The sequence below is a fragment of the Thunnus thynnus genome, chromosome 18 (genome assembly GCF_963924715.1).
Source record: "Thunnus thynnus chromosome 18, fThuThy2.1, whole genome shotgun sequence".
In the NCBI taxonomy this organism is placed as follows: Eukaryota; Metazoa; Chordata; class Actinopteri; order Scombriformes; family Scombridae; genus Thunnus; species Thunnus thynnus.
The window spans coordinates 8660677-8680675 of NC_089534.1; the positions used below are offsets into that span (position 1 = coordinate 8660677).

At 39.7% G+C, this 19999-nt stretch overlaps 1 protein-coding gene across 2 annotated transcripts in view; it reads left to right on the plus strand.

Annotated features, from left to right (window-relative positions):
- vsnl1a (visinin-like 1a) overlaps window positions 1–19999 on the plus strand; it is a 42317-nt gene that overhangs the window by 7516 nt on the left and 14802 nt on the right. For both annotated transcript variants that reach the window (XM_067573068.1, XM_067573066.1), the window contains exon 2: window positions 5203–5369. In XM_067573068.1, coding sequence (XP_067429169.1) covers window positions 5208–5369 — 162 coding nt within the window. In that variant the 5' untranslated portion in view covers window positions 5203–5207. The remainder of the gene's footprint in view (window positions 1–5202; window positions 5370–19999) is intronic.

A 19999-nucleotide genomic window follows, 5' to 3' on the forward strand; every position in this document is an offset into this window, starting at 1 on the left:
GGTAGCTTAACATGTAGATGAAGACGACGTTAGGTTTTAGTTGTCATATTTAGACAAAATTATTTAACCCCTAACTGCATGTTCATAATGATTGCTGCAGACATCACCTGCTAATATATATATTGTGCATTATCGTCCTTCTATTCTGCAAGCGTTGAATTTGTGGGGGTCAGTAGCATTTTATTGAATCTGAACAGAGCATCAGATCCATGAATCCTTTATCAAATCTATTTAGGTAGTTTATTTTAAGGGGAGACAATTTCTGTTTAAAAAATGTACTGGTTTTTCTTTTATTTTTGCACTAAGTACAGTACAAAATAGCTTTCATTGAAGTTCTTAAACAGAAAGATTGGCACAACAATTTTCTAGCTGAATGAATGTTTTGAAAAGAGAGGACATAAATGATTTGGAAAGACATTGTCAGAATCTAAATTTAAAGGGGACCCATTATGCATTTCCTTTTTTTCAGTCATATATATAATGTTACAATGTCAGATGTTCATATTAAACGTGGCCAAAGTGTCACATAATGAGGTAAACGTTTGTAGAAGTAATCCCCGTGAGCAAAAAGCACCGGCTTCAGACTGCTCTGAATGCTCGATCTCCAACAGTTTTTTCTACTTTCAGCCCGAGCCGATGTCGGCTCGTGACAGATTTGTTTATATGGTCATCTGCTCCACGCACAGCGCGCCAGTTTACTGCTCCGCTCTGCTAACATTATGGCATTTTTCCATTGTTTTGGTGGGAAGTCACACCGAGCGATGACTCTAGTCGAGCTGGCACGCTGTGAGTGTTTTTCCGTTACACAGCAGGGCAAAGTAAAGTAAGTTGTTTACTTTTCAGCATAAACATGATATCCAAAATCAAAATTAAGTGAAACAGGAACACCAGGGACCAAAGAGAAAATGCTTTGAGCTAAATGCTAACATCTGCATGCTAATGTGCTCACAATGACAATGCTAACATGCTCATGTTTAGCAGATACAATTACTACGATGTTCACCATCTTATTTTAAGATGTTAGCATGCTAACATTTGCTGATTAGCACATAAGACCAAGTTGGAAGATGGAAAGTTAAGGGGCTGTCAAGACATTACAATTCATGCCGAAGAGGGGCATGAATCCTACCAAATTTCATGCTAACCATATAATAGTTGTGGAGACATTTCACTAAAAAACAAAAAAGCAGCAAGCAGTAAGTTGTCAGTCTGGCAGTAAATGTACAGTGCAGACTACAGTGTGTCAGTTAATATATGCTGCAGCTTCTCAAGACCAAGAAAAGTCTCATCTGTTGTTTCCCCAACTGATGGAGAAGTGAAGGGGGTTAGCCCCAAAGTTAGCAACATTGGATTAGCCTAACCTGACCACGCGTACTTAAGGTGGACTGATCTTTACGGCTCACCTCCTCTTTTTCCCCTAGTTTACTTAGGGGAAACACTACAAGGCATTTCTTCTATGCTTGTGAAAATGTTTTTTATCTGAACACTTTTGTGTGCTCATCGCAAAGTCTGTGTCATAACTACATAACTACTTTGTCCTCACACAGAGGTTATAGTAGTAGTTGGCCAACCGATCCAGGGCTACTACAAATGTAGTAATTCAATCTAATGATTCAAAGCACACCATCCAGACTGGGTCCAGTCCAACCAGTCTAGGTTAATGGTCGTTTATTGTGTGGCTTTATCCACCAAACTGTTTCACCTCAATAAATAATCCATCATTTTTAGTGTAGCTACTATGTCATCCACAGTATCTGATGTGTCTGTTTTGTAATCAAGGCTTTCTAATCTGAGACATTTCCTGTGTCTAGAAGTCACAAAGCCAAAAAGATAAGGGTCTTGATTTGTACAAATGCAAGGACACACACAGGTTGGAAATGCTGTTTATCCCTAATTAATTCATCAAAGATCTGCATGAAATAACATTTTCGCCACTCTGTGAGCATCAGTCATGTCAGGGCTTCCATCCAGCCGGGGGGGTGACACTCTTTGGTAGCACAGGTCATCATCACTTCTGAACTGCAGTTCATACGTCAGACAGAGTAAAATCAAGCTCTGTTGTGAAGTGTAGAACAGCCAGAGGCCAGTAAGCTGCTGTCATTCTTTCTGAATGGCTTTGAATTGATTGTTTTTGGTTACTGGATGCATTCCTTTGACAGTCTTCTATCTACATATAGCTACCTCTGTGTCTCTCTGCTCCTCTGCCCCCGATATCTTTCTGTCTTTTTTTGGTTGTGTAAGTGTGAATTTTCATTTTCACCCCCTAAGCTACATTTAATTGGATTGTGTCTTTTATAATGATGTTGTTGTATTGTTCCGTTGATTTAATTTTATCATTACATAATTTACCAACTTCCATACGGACAATATAGTGTTTATCATACCTGCAGTGATTTGATTTTTAATAAGTTAATTAATTTGTTGCATTTAGTTTACAGGCAGTGTGGAGGCATGATTAATCGCTACATAACTTGAATTTCAGTTTTGTACATTATTCCTTGGTGAACGTGGGTCATGTGGAGCCTGGCTGAAAGACGGTTCGAAATTTGATTTCAGGGCAAAGTAAATCTGTCTTCTTCAGACAAATGGTTTCCAAATTGTGATCCTGGGGCTGTGTGAGTTGCTTGGGAGGGCTCTAAAGGTCATCACAAAATGAAGATTTCTTTTTTTTTTCCTCTTTGTTCACTAATGACTTCTTTGATCTGATGTGTCACTCTCTCCAGTGCTCTCACTCACTGTCAACAATGTAGACAACCAAATTAGATCAACCAATGGAGCCACTGTCTACACACACACACACACAAACACACACACAGACCCTCGCCTTCACCCCCATCTCACATTTAAAATGATGTGACTCCTGTGGATTGGGGCCTATATGAAAAAAGACTTGCAAAGCTCTCTGTCATAGTGAAAAAAATACCAACCCTATTCCCAGCTCAATTCCATCCAGATAGAGATTGAGAGGCTGGAATAGTTCAATCATTTCTGTATGCTAAATATGAAGCTAGAGCCAGCAGCTATTAGCTTAGCTTAGCATAAAGACTGAAAAGAGGGGTGAACAGCTAGCCTGACTCTGTCTGAAGGGGCAATAATCCAATTACAAAATCCTGAAGTATTGTTATCACCGTAAGATTGTCACACCATTAGCAGAGACAGGAAGTCACTGCGCCCAGCCAAGAAATAGTGTGCCAAAATAACCCCCGTAAAAACACAAATTGTTGTTTTTACATGTTGTTTTTTGTACAGATTAAACAAACAATGTTAATTAGTGAGCTTTGAAGGCCCAGGCTGATTTAGTTACACCTGGAGAGAACCAGGCTAGCTGTTTCCCAGCCTGTATGCTAAGCTAAGATAAGCTAAGCTAAGCTAAGCTAAACTAAGCTAAGCTAATCAACTGCTGGCTGTAGTTTAGTGTACAGACATGAGAGTGGTAGTGATATTCTCATCTAAGTCTTACAAGAATGCAAATAAGTGTATTTTCCAAAATGTCAAACTATTTCATAGTACCATACTAGAGGTTTTACATGTTTCAGCTCATTAATGACAAATCACATACTGTATATCCAACATTACTCATCAATTTTACTATAAATTGTAGTTTGATTTCCTATTTTCTATTGAGACATTGGTTTCCATTAATTTCACTGCAGCATGAATATAAACTTTCTTGAGATAATCTATCACTTATATTTTATCAACTTGTAATGTGGTTTTCAACAAGTACCGTTTTGGGCACTTGCCTTGCTCATGTGTTCAAGACAATGTGACATCCAGGTTGGCTGTCGAACGTGTTACATTTCAGCTATTTTGTGACGCAATCAAACTCTGAAGATAATAAGAAAACTACGATTCTGAAAAGTAAACTGTCAATTTGGTCCTTTCTTGCAGTAAAAAGTTGCTTTTTGGCAACCAGTTCTGAAAGCACTGGCATTAAAATTGCCTATTCCAAGTGAATTTCATGTCTCCGCTTTGTTGATTTTCACAGCATTTTGAAATAAATGGGAACCGGTTGCGACCCGGAAGGCACAAAATCAATCATAAAAAATTACATACTATTGGAAAATGGTCACTTTAGAGAAACATCCTCAAATGGAGCTCAGCAAAAAAACCAATGCAGCATGGCAGGCCTCAAGAAAATGACTGCAGCACGTCTTGGATGCTTGCCTCGGTCTCTTTTCCTCACCCCTGTGCATGCAGAGACAGATTGGCACCACACACACAAATACCGCCTTATATCTCGCTTCAAGCTAAAACAGTCTCATAAAAAATCTCAGCAGAGAGTAAGTACAAATGTTCTAAAAGTCTAATCATCTTTTGCAAATTATGATAATCACGGGTTGGTTAATTAACTAATCAAGGCCATAAAGCTGCAGCGTCAGCACTTTGTAGAGAGATCACCTAGACACAAAGGCAGCTGCCCTGGAGAAATTAAGAGACATTAGACACACTTGAGTTTCTCTAAAAAGTCACAGCAGGCCAACTACTTTAGGTGTCATTATTAGACTTTCCAAGATTAAAGAGTTTCTTTTCATAGTGAGGTACTCACCATTTGGAAAGCTAAAGGCTAAAGGCTAAAGGCTAGAACAAGAAACAGCTAAAAGTTTGATTGGAAAAAGTACCATTTTAACATGCTGGGAGTTTAAAATAACTGTTGAAAACAAATTGGTAGCATCGAAATTGTTGGGATGTACATTGCACAGCCTGCAGTCCATTTTGGCATTGAGATATTGTTTAGTTGATGTTTTTTAAGGGAAAATAATGAAAAAATTAACTAAAAAAGGATTCCAAGTCCCTCTAAAAATGAAACAACAACAAACAAATCAAAGTAGGACAAGCAGCTGCTCAAAGAAGACAAAAAAGGAAAGTTGCATGTCTTACAAACTGACCTTATTACCCAAGAAGAAACAACAGCACAGCACTCATTTCCAACATGTGACACTATTCTGGTGCTTCGTATTACACTATATTTGTTTAAAGCTTATTTTTAGGAGCTTCAGTTTGCACTTCCACAGCTCTCTAGAAATCTTAGTTTTCAGCTTTGATGAATCACTCTTCCAAACGTCCTCCAGACTTTTAGGTTCACAACAAGAAGAGACACTTCTGTATTAATCGAAAGATGCTTAACGTCATTAATTTTGTATTTGTGTGTGTGTGTGTGTGTGTGTGTGTGTGCATGCCCTGTACTGTCTCTTTTGGCAGGCAAAATGGGGAAACAGAACAGCAAGCTGACCCCTGAGGTGATGGAGGATCTGGTGAAGAACACAGAATTTAATGAACATGAGCTGAAGCAGTGGTACAAGGGTTTCCTGAAGGACTGTCCCACCGGCCGACTCAACCTGGAGGAGTTCCAGCAGCTCTATGTCAAGGTGAGACTCCACTGTCTCACTTTCAGTTGATGGATTACACACATATGCTTCAATACTCACACTCATTTGTACATGCCGGCCACACGCGCGCTCAAACACAGCACGCAGAGCATATAGATCTCAGAATAGATCTGACTACAAATCAGTAAAACAGTAGAGGCTTTGCCACTAATAATAGGGTTACATTGATTAACACAGACTAAAACTGGCACAGTGTGAATAGAAAGCAGAGAGGAGTTAAGCAGAACTGTCACGTTAATTTGGATTCAGCAAAGGAGAATACTATGGTCCAAAAATAGAAAAACTTAATTGCATAGAACAATCCTGAACTGATAGTAGCAGTAGTCAGTGTATCCTGAAGGTTGTTGATTCAATATCTTATAAAAGGCTTGTATGAAGTAGAACAAAAAATACAAGTATACTACAGAATTACACCAAATTATAGTATAGTAGGAAATTGCTATAAAGCTAATTGGTTAAATTCTTGGTCAGTCTGTCTACTCATATTGTAGTTACTGCACTTTGCCGTTGCGCTACTTATATATCTGTTTAAAGTAATACAAAGGCAGGGTGCGGTATCAGCACTTTTGGGGTCATAGGTCAAATAATTGGTCATGATTTTTAAGCCATGAAAATTACTTAAAAAATACATATTTAATAAGCACATAACCGCTTTTCTACCTATAACACATTTGGCTGGACAGTGAAAAAACTTTGAAGCCATTATTATTGTAGCTGTAACAATAATAGCACAAGAAGCAACAGTAGCATCATAAGTAGTAATGTATCATGATTAGCGGAGGCATCAGTGTCACTTATTAGCAATTTATTCATTTGAAATAATGTAAACAGACTAGCTAAATGCATTCTAGGTGGGTTGCCCACAATTAGTATAACGGTTGGTTGGTGGCACTTGAATACATCCTGAATCACCACAAAAACCATTAAGGAGAGTTGCCATTCCATTATAAACCCCCGTTAGATTTTAGCAGGCATCCTGCCATGTTCCCATTCAGTCCTCCTGTATCTGGGCAGAAAACCAACAGAGAGGCAGATATCAGAGGCGCTCAGATGATTATCTTCTCATGCTAATATGTAGCCTACTGTATCTCATTACCTCTGACAGAGCAGTGTGAATATATTCAATGATTTATTCATTTAGTCATAACTGGGGAGGAACACACTCAAGATGAGGAACAATCATAAAGAATTAACGAGAAATTGTGAAAAAAATAGTGGCTATAAACTAATACTTTCAATATTGACTGCTAGGAGTGCTTCTACTACTATTGCTAATACTACTGTTGGCTGCCAGTGATAGAAAAAATGGATAAAGAGTTTTTTATTGTCTCTAAATGAGGCAAAGTTGATAGCTACTTAACTTACTTAACCTTAATTTAAAAAGAACTCAAAACAAAGAACTTAAAGTACAATATTACAAGTATTATATTATAATACAGTCTGATTAATTAACTCATGTCAAACCCAATCAAACCCATGCGGTACAGGTGCTTTTTCATTGCTCATCAACTATGATTTAATGATTTTTGTTCTTCACAGTGGATGATAAAAAAATTCTGTATATCCCTATCTTGCCGTTACATCATATTTATCTCAGCCTCGTTTTCTCGTGTACTGTGTGCTTTAACTTTTTAAGAGTTCACATCCAAGCAAGCGCTCTGAGTAGTGTAAGAATAGGCATTAATCTTTTATCACTGCTGCCAGGAAATGCCTCATAACCAGAGGGTGCTGCCATTACATCAGACACGCCTGGGCACTGAGGTCAGGGGGGCACTTCCTCTAAATGCCAGTCGGAGCTCACGCATCCGCTGAGACCAGAAGAGAAACGGGGGGGGAAAATCTTTAAAGCATTTGAAATAAGTGATGGTATTGCTGTTGTAAAACAAAACAAAAAATCAGAGCAAAACACATCTGTCACCATCGGGAATGACATTTTCTATTTGGACCAATTTGTCCTGCTAAAACCTCCTGAAAAGCATCAAAATCCTTTTAAAATTGAACTACAAAAATAACCTGGACTCCTGAGAAATAGGAGAGAGTTGGCAGCTCTGATAGAGGGATACAGACATAAAAAGAAGTCTGAATATTCCCTAAAATCTCTTTACAGCACAATACGACAGCGCACAAGCAACAGTGGCAGGAAAATCTGATGGCACACAAAGGGGGCAACACGGCTCAGATCTAAAGGGGTCTTGAAGGCTTCAGAGTAAATCCTATTATTGATGCATCCTATTGTGTTTCTAGGCAACAGTGTATCAGTGATAGGGCTTTATTTAAATCCAGAGGGCTGATAAGTGGAAAAACGGTCTGCTGTGACCTCACATTAACGGGACAGATTGTTCCTGTGAAGAGTGACTCTGTGTGTGTGTGTTTGTGTGTGTCTGAGTGTGTGTGTTTGTGTGGTGGGGGGGTCATATGTTTAGTGGGAGGGAGAGGGGAGCCAGAACAGCGTGTTAGCGTCGGTTGAAAGCGAGAAACAGAGCGGGGCAGAGATGGGAAAAGTAAAGTGGAAGAAAGTGTGCGTACATTTTTTATTAGTCATTGGCTCCGATGGAGTCATGCAACGCTGTGATGAGAAAGACGTGTGTGAATGTGTGTGCGTGAGTCTGTGTGCTCGCTGTGCATGCATGCATGAGATAAGCAAGGTTCAACTTACACCTGTGCACCCCGAGATCTTCATTTTCTGCACTGCGCGGATCCGCACCTGTGACATCCGTCCAGAAGCCCGCCCTGTCAGGGTGCTAAATGCAGTGTTACCTCCACTCGGCTGCCTGCCTGGAGTTAATTTGCTGTTTTGGTCGGACATAGACATGCTGTTCTCTCACTTTGTTCTTTTTTGGTTCCTTCTGCGGTCTGTCTTTCACTCCGTAAAATTCTCACTGCTTTTGTGAAGGTACTCAGCGAGAGAGAGAGGAAGAGTCATCAAAGATCAGGAGCAAGGTAGAGAAAGCAGTTGTAGCATGTAGGCTGGAAATAATAGGTGTGCGTATCTGTGATATTCATATTTGATACTGTGGTGTCGCACATAATTTACGGTATTTCTTTGTTTACTGTTTCCAGTATGATTGTTTCTCACAGTCTCATTTTATCAGAGCTGGAGGGTGATGAATTACTTGGTATATCATGAATCATATATATATTTATATCAATGAATTACAGTTCTTTTAAACACAGTCGGATTGCTTTTATATATATTTAAAAGTGGACAGACAGTTAAATGGACAGAGGATTGTGAAACTAGAAGCAGCTGAGATGGTTTCCAGGTTCCAGTATTTCAAAATGATCTCATAGGATTATATTGGTTGGATTGAATTAAATTCTGATCTGATAACTGGGTATTTCAAAGCAGATCCAAAGATTTATGATCCTGAAGGTTTGGATTCAGATTTGATAATCCAGTCCTACCTTTAATCTGGACAAAATGCTGCATTTGGGTATTTCAAAATTTAAGGCAGAGATCTGGATCAATTTGATGCCAAAATTCTGGATCATTTGGATCCCGCCTCAGAGGTGGATTTGACGTAAATAGCCGAGGCTTCACTTCTCCCAGATGTTGTTACCCAAGATGTTCATTACATTGAAATGAATGAAAATTTAATGTGCACTTCAAATGTGAAGGTGTTTTAGTTCTAACAGAAACAAGTAATTGAAGAAATGTAAAGCATTGCAAAATATGGTTAATCCACACTTCTTCTTGAAAACACTGTAAATACAAGTGTAACAAATACAGACAACACATTTCTCAAAGTCTAGTTTCACTTAAACATTATAACTTGTTTGTACCAAAACATCCAACATGTGTTTCTGTTTGTGGTCACACAGTAGGCTAGCAGAGACAAAAGGAATGCAGGGTCCAAACAAGGTTTTAATTGTGCTTTAGGCAACAGAGCCAACAAAGAAGTTCTGTACATAGCTGACCAACAACAAAACAATGACAATTTAAACAATTTGGCCACTAACAAAACTAACAATTTCAACAGAAATGAACAGAACAGGCCTGAATCTGAAGCAAGCTTCTTCTCCAACAGCTGTATTCTCAGCTGTGTCTCTTGCTGCTGAAGCACGATCAGCTTCAGCTGCTTCTCAGCGAGGAGGATTTGTATCACTGCCCTCTTAATCTCTATTTTCAGCAGCTTTTCATAGGAGTCCTCATTGTCAGCACGCCGCTTCCATCTCTGTTGCACCATCTCTGGCCCTTGCACCTCTTCCCAAAGTGGGGCGGTGCTGATGCTTGCATATGGTTCAGCCTCTGAAGGATCAACCTCTACAGGTGTGAGGACACATATTTGCTGCCAGAGGAGAGGTTGAGCCGCTGGGACAATTGGTTCCCCAACACAGGCAGGAAAAATCCCATGGTATGCCTGGGAATTCTCCACTCCAATGATGTCGAGGACTGTGTCTGAGAACTCACCGTGTTTGAAGGGCTTGTTCCCAGTTTAGGGGTTCCTCGCTTCCCCATGATCCCTTGTAGCCTCCTGCTTCAGGTTCTTCCACTGAAGTTGAACCTGTTCAGTAGTACTAAATTGCTGTGTTATGTCAGCCCAATTTTCATTTTTGACCTTGGCTGACAGGTTGCTCTGATCAGGGCCACTGAAGGTTCCAAACAAGCGTTGATAATTAAGATGCAAATCCTCCAGTAATGTATGCATCTCTGCACTGCTGAAGTTTGTCCCCTTGCTCTTTTGGGCCTCCATGATTACCCTTTTATACCATGCCAGCACAATTGAATTCAGGTGTGACAGTAGCCCTAACTGGCTAACCTGTAAGTATGTACCCAACCTGTAACCATAGCAACATTAAAGAGCACAGCTGTCAAAGCTTACTCGTTATGAAGTTTTGAAGAATGAGACGCAGCAGAGGAAAAAGAAAAGGAGAAGAAAAGACAGAAACCAAGCAAAAAACGGCACAAGGAACTGACACCTGAAGAGCGTAACATGATAGAAGAAGAGAAAGATTAGATTAATACAAAAAAAGGCAACAAAATGGGCAGTTAATATACTGAGAGACTTTCTCTACCAAAAACAAAAGAACACCGATTCGGAGACATACTCTGCTCAATGCTTAATGACAACTTATGTGAATTTTATGCCCAAAACAGTGTGGTAAGTTGTCATGACAACGGTAAGCTCTTGCCTCATAACCCTTCGATTTTGAGTGCAAAACTTTCACCAAAAATTTGCAAAAGCTTTTATTTTATATTGTTGGCAAATGACCATCAACAAGGTGTGCGATAAACGGTTTTAAGGCATGACGTGGAGGTGAAGAACCACCTGACGTGAAGTGGAGGTCGGTTATCCGCGTTGATTATCCCTTACTTAATTCCCTTTTAAAAGTTGAACCATAGACCATCACATACATCACCAAAGCCAGCTAGCTTACTAGCTACTTAACACAGAAGTCAAGTTAGCTCCTGTTAACTTGACCTAAGCTTAATTAATGATCGTTATGCTCTCGTTTTAAGTAGGTGACAATTCAAGTAGCTGGCTGGCATGACATGTTGGTTGCCATAGTTACCATAGTCTTACAAATGCTACATATTAGACAAAAGTATACTTACATTTGGATGCGAAAGTCCTGAAATACTCAGACAAAGTCAGTTAGATAAATTTGATCTTTGACTGAGAAAAGGGAGATTTCATTATCTGGATCATTCAAGTTTTGAAATATCAGCCCCCAGATGATAATAATCCAATTTAAATGTCTATTAGTATATTAGATTAAAATAGCTTATGTGTGTTAAAGAAACCCATGCTGATCTTTCACTGTCAGGACGAATCTAAATAGATGAATAGATGGATGGATTCTCCATGTTTAGTGAGATGAAGCCTTGTCTGTCTTGTTTTTAGTCCTCCAAGACAAGTGTCAGTATTCATAAATCCTGAGCAAACTATCCAAGATCATTAAACTGACCTGCCGCAGGTTTTTGTGTCCTAGTATATTTTCACTTTTAGTGGCATTGCCAATGCCAGACAGTGATATAAAAATGGAAGAGAGGCTTCCGTGGCAATTCACACTCAAGCGCTTGCATGCCACAGCGTGTGAAATTTCTCATCCCTGACACGCCAGCCGCTCGGGGAGCCATTTGTAACAGGATAACGACACTCCCTGAAACGTTGAGGTGATAGATTTTGTCACTAGATTTTTTTCACGGGTTTGATGCATGCAGAGACAGCAGCCACGCTGACAGATAGCCATCAACACACACACACACACACATTTAACAGTGATCCATACACATACACAACATGTCATCTATTCTCTTGTTTAAAACAGGGAAATGCTTATGAACCAATACACATCACTCAGTGTTATTGATAGTCCTGTTGGATATGCTGTGTGTCTGTTTATATGTTGGCTGACTGTACCATGAAATGAGCATCAATACTGTTGGTCCTCTGCCACTTGGTGTTCTGTTGTTGCTGTCGTGATGAGGTAGCATTTTAACGTCGGTATAATGGACTTAGTAATGGTTTCTGCTACACACAGCAACTCTTCCTCCCCTGTACTCATATTACTCTGTAATTGGTCCTATAGAGAACACATGCATGGATACATTTTTATATTTAAACTTTGCATGTCTGCAAGTCTGTAAAGGCTCAAAATGTATCAAACATGTATTTTATTAAGCCTTGGAATCCAGTTGTCATAGTTTAGTGTCATCATACATAAGGTTGGGAAAATATATGACATTTTGAAATGAAAGAGTGTGACTATTTAATCCCTGGTTCGTTGCTTTAGATGAGTAGCGATGCTGTAGATTGGAAGCGTTGTTGTGACACTGCCCCACGCAGACACGGACACACAAACACACGCGCAAACACGGACACACACATAGAGTCACAGATGCTGACCTGAATATAGATGTATGGATGGATTCCGCTCTGTTGCATCTCGCTTGCGTAGCCTCAAGGCTTTTTGCTGTTGACGGGTGTGGAGCGTGTGCGTTTGTGTGTGCGTGTGTGTGTGTGTGCGTGTGCGTGTGTGCACCACTGACCATTCAGCAGGGCTGCGAGGCTGTGAGACTCCCTATCGCCTCACTAGACAGACAGACAGATCACCGGGCAGAATGATAGGAAGGTAAATGGAGCGACAGAGGGACACTGACATCATCTGGCCAGCAGCCTGTTTCTGTGAGGAAACATATGTTGCCTGATCACAGGAGACAAAAGACAGGCAGAAAAGATGGAGATGGCGCATTAGATTGACATGGAAAATTAGCTATAGAAGGCAGCTGCGTTATTTGGAAAATCCATTTGTAATAATTAAGAAAGATGTGACACTCGTGGAACTGGGGCTCTGAATCGGCTGCCTGAGTGTCTAATAAACAGATCACTTTTGTTTCTTATCTGCTCATATTCAGTGATGCTAATGTTACACATTCACACCCGGCTGAGAGAAGGGCGATGTGGAAAAATCACAACCTTAATAGTGACTATTTTCACAAATGAATCAAAACTCATTATATTCTTGAGGCTGACACCAATACTTTATATTTCAAAGCATAAAAAATATGGTAAGAATACGTCAGCTATTGTTCCTTTTTTAACATACATAAACATTTTTAATGAGGATCCCTTAAATTTGATTATGATTTAAAAAATGTCTTTAAGATATGTACTGAGGGGGACATTTTACACTGGAGAAATAAACATTTCTAGCTTTCTAGGGGACAAAGTACATAAAGATGACAGTATTTTTTTCTGTATCGGAAATTTCTGTTCCTTATTCAGCAACATATATACCAGCTGAAAATAGCCTATGTTGGTATATCTGTTCGCTCCACCTGAAATATGTAAAACAAATACTTAATTTACTAATTATGTACATTTTTTTATTACAGTATGCTTGGAATCACTGATTTGGACAACAGAATTTTGTTCTTGTGAGTGACATCAGTACGTTCACAAGAAAAAACACCGAATTTTGTTTTTATTTGAAGATTGCAATCACAATATCACAGCAGGTGATTCCCATCCGAGCACTACATTTCAGACAGGTGTTGATGCTCCATTTCCATTAAAGGTAAAATGTGTAAGAATTGGCCACCTGATCCAAACAAATAGGGTGCAGCATATGACCAACCAACACCTAATTTATTGATATGATATTTCAATATCGATCCAGTTTACTACAATGTGCTACGATGCCAAATGGCTCATGCCAGCTTTCAAATAGCTGGTGCAACTCATTGCAGTTCCCTTGGATCAGCTGAAATGAAAAGCTGATGTCTCCCCAGCCGGCTCTGCAGCAGCAGCCAGCTGCTCCAACATCAGTGCAATTCTCTAAATAGTCGTTATTTGGATAAACTGACCACATATTGGGAGTCTACATGGTTACTCTCTCGCCTGAAAAAATATTAAAACTTAATAAAGTGACATTAAGAGTCCCACGGCGAAAATTTCAACAGCATTTAGCCTGGCTCCCCGCCATTCCTGCCGGTGGCTCGGGGCAGTGCTACTTGTTCTTCCTCTCATGTTGGACTGAGGGGAGACTGGATGCTACGGTGACTCACTATCGCCCTTGTGGTACAAAGTGGTATTACGAGACAGTACGGGCCACAGCTAGCTGGTTAGCATGCTAACTTCAGTCGATATCTCTGCTACACAATACATATAGGTCTTTGACATAACGTCAAAACTGTTATTTCTTCACATTCTGTTGATAATTTTAGTTAATTTGGGAATGTTTTAAACTAAAATTCTGGCTAATTCTTACATATTATACCTTTAATAGCATAGCATTACACGATATAAAGCGGTCAAAAGCTAGAAATTGGTGGTGTCATAATGTTTCAATCCATTATTTTCCCTTTTTTGGCACACATTCAGGGCAGCTGATGGTGTAGGTGTATGTACGCATGCTGTCTTGCTGTATGTCTCTGTCTTTCCTTTTCTACATCTCTCACTGCCTTTTCTCCATTTCTCTCTTTTTACCCAACTCCTCTCTCGCCTCCCTTCTTTTCTGTCCAAGTGGGCTTGTGGCTGCCATGCACTAAAAATAGCTTTTGTCATTTCAGAAGCTCTCTTGCCATTCTCCATCGTTGTCACAAAACAGGATCACACAAGCAAACGCACACATACATGCACATGATGGCTCCTGAAAGGCAAGAAATTCTGCTTATGTGGTTTAGCGACATGAAACACTTTGTTGTTTCAAATATAGAAACAATCTCCGACTTTTTCAGATTATCAGATGAGCTCAGAGAACATGAGTCAAACTGATGATAATGATAAACTCTGGACAAAATGAGCCACTCATTATGGTAGTGAGTAGTTTTCAGTGTTTAGAAAGCACAGAGGGAGGGGAATCTGACATTGAATTAGCAGACTGTAATTTTCACAAAGACAAACAGTGTTTTTTCCATCATGAATTTTCTCCAGTCCTTCGAAACACAAAATTGGTGTTAATTGCTTAGTGTCTGTGTCAGCGTTTGCAGACGAGATTCATCTGACATGAGCTGTGAAGGCAGAATGACACACAGAGAGAGACAAGATGGACAGATGGTTGTGTTGCTTTTGACCTATCAGGTGCTCCCTGCTTTCTTTGCAATGTCTCACTTTGGACGCTGCAGTTCTGATTGAATTGTTCAGCAACTTTCAAGGAGTCTCGCCTCTGCTGCTGCTGCTGCTGCTGCTGCAGTGTGATAGGATGAGATAGGAAGTTAGTGAGTGCATTTAGTTGCAAAATGTAAGATGATAGAACATTTCCTGTAGGGAAAATCATATTCAGATTGAGCTGCGCATAACTTTTATTACATCCTCTGCAAGAATCTCTCCATGGACAGTCATTATCATGGTCAAATGGTGAAGACGACGGGCCATAAAGCTATTAGTGGTGGTGGGGAGAATGGCCTCTAACTGGTTAACAAGGGTTCAAGCCACTGTGTCAGCAAACATCCACCCACGAGAAAGATGCTGAATTCCCATCAGCCTGGCCTCTGACCTTTCTGTGGGTTGAGACAAGTGAGGAGAGAATAGCCCTTACAGGAATCTGTTGACTACTCGTATCCAATTTCCATTTCTGTTATGCTTGAATAGATAGATTATGATAAATGATTAGAAACAACATAATGTGTATATTAATGTCTCTCTGTGTTGGAAAATACTGCATTAGTGCATAAACAAATTATGCCAAGATATTGTTGTGTGTTTAAATATGGACTCGAGGTCAAGTCAGGTCATTTTGCATTTGTCGAAGTACTCTTTAAATAAAATGGGCCGTGTTAATCAATGGAGTGGCCATCTCCTTCCCAGCTTGCAGTGTTTTGGAGTAGGACATTATTAGGTTAAGAGCCTGGCATTCGCTTTCTTTCTCTGCTGCTCTCCTTATCTTGTGTCTCCTTTTTACTCTCTTGTTCTCTCATACGTGCCTTGCTATTTGTAATCTGTTGTGGCTGTCAGCCTTTGTTTTGTCTGTTAACTCTTGCTGTCTCTGTCTTCCTCTCTATCCAATATGCTGGTGTATTTTTGATCAAAAGTACAGTTAGAAAGTATCAAAAGTAAGTGGTATATCAAAATGTTGACAGTTAGAGGAATAGTTTGACATTTTGGGATATGCAGCTTTTCACTTACATGCCAAGAGTTAAATGAGATCGATACCACTGCCCGTTAAATATGAAGCTGGAGCCAGCAGGCCATTAGCTAACAGGAAACAGTCAGCCTTGCTCTGTCCAGAGTTTTAAAAATCTGCCTCCTAGAGTCTCTTTACTAATTAACACGTCATATCTGTTTAATCTAAACATGGAGAGACATGTAAAAACAACAAGTTTTGGTTTTACGGGGAGTTATTTGCTAGAACTGCCTGCACACAGTGACTTCCTGGAGACTTCATTTAAGATTACACAAACATGCTATATATACTATAAACTATACATCAGACATAACTTGTTAATTTGCAAGATTCAGATGTCCTGATAGGCAGATTTTTAAACTTTGGACAGAGGCAGGCTAGCTGTTTCCAGTCTTATTGCTAAGCTAAGCTAACCACCTGCTGGCTTTAGCTTCATATTTAGCATGTATGCTAAATACACTCATGGTGTCTCTTTCATTCACTCATTCCTCTATTGACGAGTCAGTTCATTGTTGTTTCCTTGTCAGGCCTGTTCATCCAAAGCCAAGTACTGTTCATGACAGATAAAAAGACAGATAGACAGCCGTGACAGCCGGATGGAAGTTAAGACCCTGAACAACAAAGAGCTCAGTTAAACATCTCGCTTCAAATGGTTACGTCCAGTATGATCACACTGACCTTCTATTGTGAGGGAAACACTTTTTTTTTTTAAACACATTTTTCTGGGTGGAAACACTGGAAATTAAAAAAAAAAAAAAGTCAAAATATTGCAAAAAAAGTTTTAGTGCTTGGTTGAGGTGGAAAGGTTGGTGTGCAATGGAAACAGACTTAGGAAATAAATCATAACATACATGAAGCATGTGACTTAAATGTTCTAACCTTCAAGCTTTTGCTCCACTAATTGAAGCGATGCCTGCGAGCTAGCTCCACTCACATGCCATATTGCCCTCACTGTAATATATATCCAACGCACCCTTATAATCATGGCAGCGTATTTAAGCCGTCAGTGCTCTGCTCACACTTTGCTGCATGCATGCTGCCACACAGCTCACATGCTGCTTCGTGCATTTGCTGATGCTGCTGCCATTCATATAGCATTTCAAAAACCCCACCTCCAACCCAGCATCCACCTGTAGGCTCTGAGTCTCTCTTCCTCTAGGGTGGAAGTTAGTATCATCGCTCCCCACTGTTTGAGATCAATGTTTCTTCGTGGGGAGCGACAAGGTCAGAGCCTGGACACAAAACATTAATGCTGTACATATTCTACATTTAAATAATAATCTACTCCACGTGAGTTGGCTGACGTAATTACAGTAGTGGATGCGAATGCACATTAATTCGCTTTTTTTCCAGATTTTCTGGAAATTCAGTTAAGTTTTGCTCTGTGTTTGGATAGAAACTTGACTACTGACACCATTATATTAACAATACTGCAAGTATGACAGCAGATTCCTTCCCAAAATAATCGTCTCGCTCTGAAAGTCCACAGACTCAGTGCTGATTTAGTACAGATTTCATCCACTAGCAGACATTTTATTCCTTGCAGTCATTTGTCCTCACTGACCCAGCTGTCCAACCAGCAGAACTTAACATGACCATTAAACTACTTGACAGAATGAAACTAGTCTCAAAACTGAAGGACAGGAAAACAGGATTAAAATGATCAGAGTGCTAAAAGCCAACGGCTTTGTTCTGCCACAATATGATACTAACAACGTTACAGCACTTCAGATGGTGTCATAATTACATTCATATGATTTGAACAGTTAGATAAACACATTAGTAAAGTTGTTTAAATCAATTTTGTGGTTATGTAGAGTGTGTCTCTTAATCGGCAACATCTTAATTTATCCCCCATGGGAGCGTTGCGTCATATAATATGGCTGCCAGATTCCCAAAATGAAGTTATACAGGACGCTTGCTTTTTCAGATAAAGTTGATCAAGAGCATTTAATTATGGAGGACAATTTGAATACGAGCACAAGAACTGAATAAAAACCAGAAGCTTGTTAGTATTTTGCACTGCATCAGCATTTGATAAAGCGTGACTGGATTTCACTGTGGTGATCATGAATATTTCAGGAAGTCATTTTGTTGTACTTTGTGTCTGCTGTGATAACTGGGGTCCTTTAAAATGTATAAATACCCACAGAGACATTACACCATTCAGCATTTACATAGAGCTTTGTCAATAAATAAATCAACACGTACATTTAGCTCAATTTATTGTGGATGAACGGAGAAAAGACTGGATTTTTAGTTTGTTAGTTTGTTCAGGTTCTGGCCATTAAACTCATTCACTCACTCAAGGGACTAAACAGTATTCCCTTCATGTAAAATCAAGAGGCCTGAAATTTTAGCAATTTTTAGGCCTCAAATTCCTAAAATTGAGCGAGCAGATTGGTATTAGATCAGTGCATTCTATTGCAAATCTGGTATAATCATAGCAAATATTAGAGAAATAAATAAATCACAAGAAATTTATAATTATTTAGCTAAATACTTTCTTGACAAATGAATTGATAGTTTTCAGTGCCAGTCAGAGCTGTACTGTTACCGTCAGAGGATTCACTGTTAGTGATAAGTGAAAGTGATAATAGCCATAAACTTTTATAGCCAGGAAAGTATGAGACTGACGATATTATGACATATTTTGCTGTGTCAACAACTCAGTTGACTTTATGTCAACGACCAATATAATCCATACAGTATCAGTACTGCTCTCCAGGGAGTCCTGGGTATATATATTAAAAACAGGTAATAGATTTAAAGTGTTATGTTGTAAAAAAGGTGAGTAACTTGTGGGTGCTGCAGTTTTTAGCAAACACCAGTCAAAGAAGAGTAAATAGTGCATTTTTAGGGGCTATTTTCAGCTACAGATTTGGTGTTCTACTGAGTATTTAAAGCAGAAGGACGGAGTATGTTAGAGTGATTTTCATGTGCCCATGTTCATGGTAATGAAGGGAACATGTCACCCAGTGCAGCAGTGTGGTTCATTCAATAGTTTTTAACAGAAGTCTATGGAACTTTGGGTGCACAAACAACACTTCTTAGTGGGATCAAAAGACCCTTTTCACAGCAGACATTTTGACTTGTCAAAGCAGGAAAAGCAATTAATTAATTATTAATAACATTAATGACTCCGTGGTTAATATTATTACTTACAGTTGCTGTAAAAAGGGTCTATTCATAGGATGCTGCGATGAAAAGAAAAGCAAAGAATATCACCATACTTATCCTTTAACGTCAGAGATGCTGTCATTAGTAAGGTGTCTGGACCCCCAAAAGGAGTAAACCTGAAGAAAGAGAGAGAGGAGCATTTTGTGTCAAGAGTCGTGCTAATTATTTACACCTGCCAGCTGGTGTTTGTAGTGCAGGTGATTTTAAAAATGGGTCACGGAGCTGTCTGTTCGATCGGGCCCCCGTGTCATAAGAGTACAGCGATTCTATATTTGTGTGCAGCTCTAAGTTCGAATATATGCACATTTAACTTACATCTTTAATAAATGGACTCAGATATGAAGGAGATGACATCTTATCATCTTATGGCCCACCAGATGGGGAAAACACTGAGGCAGTAGGGACTGCACACACACACACACACATACACACACATACACACACACACACACAAACGTTCGCATGCACATTCAGAAGCATGAGGTTTTCCATGCGTGCACACACGCAAAGACGACTCAGACATGATCAAGTGATGAATTTCTGCTGGAGGAGCAACAGCCAGGGAGGTCTGATGAGTCATGTAAAATGGAGGCAGAGTGTAAATAATGAAGTCATACTGTAGACATCCAGAGAATATAGAGAGGAGGTTGCGTGCTGCTTTCTGTCGTGTGGTATTTTTGCACCGCATCCCTCTCTCACACATACATCCCAGTCTTCCCCTCCTCTCTGCCGCTGTCTTTTAGCCTTCCGCAGGCCGATTATGAGCTTTTAAGACAGCACAAGCTACTGTAGATTTATCTTACCAAGCAACTCAGACTCTTCCCGTCCTAGACACGCCACTGGCGAGCAAAGATCCTCTT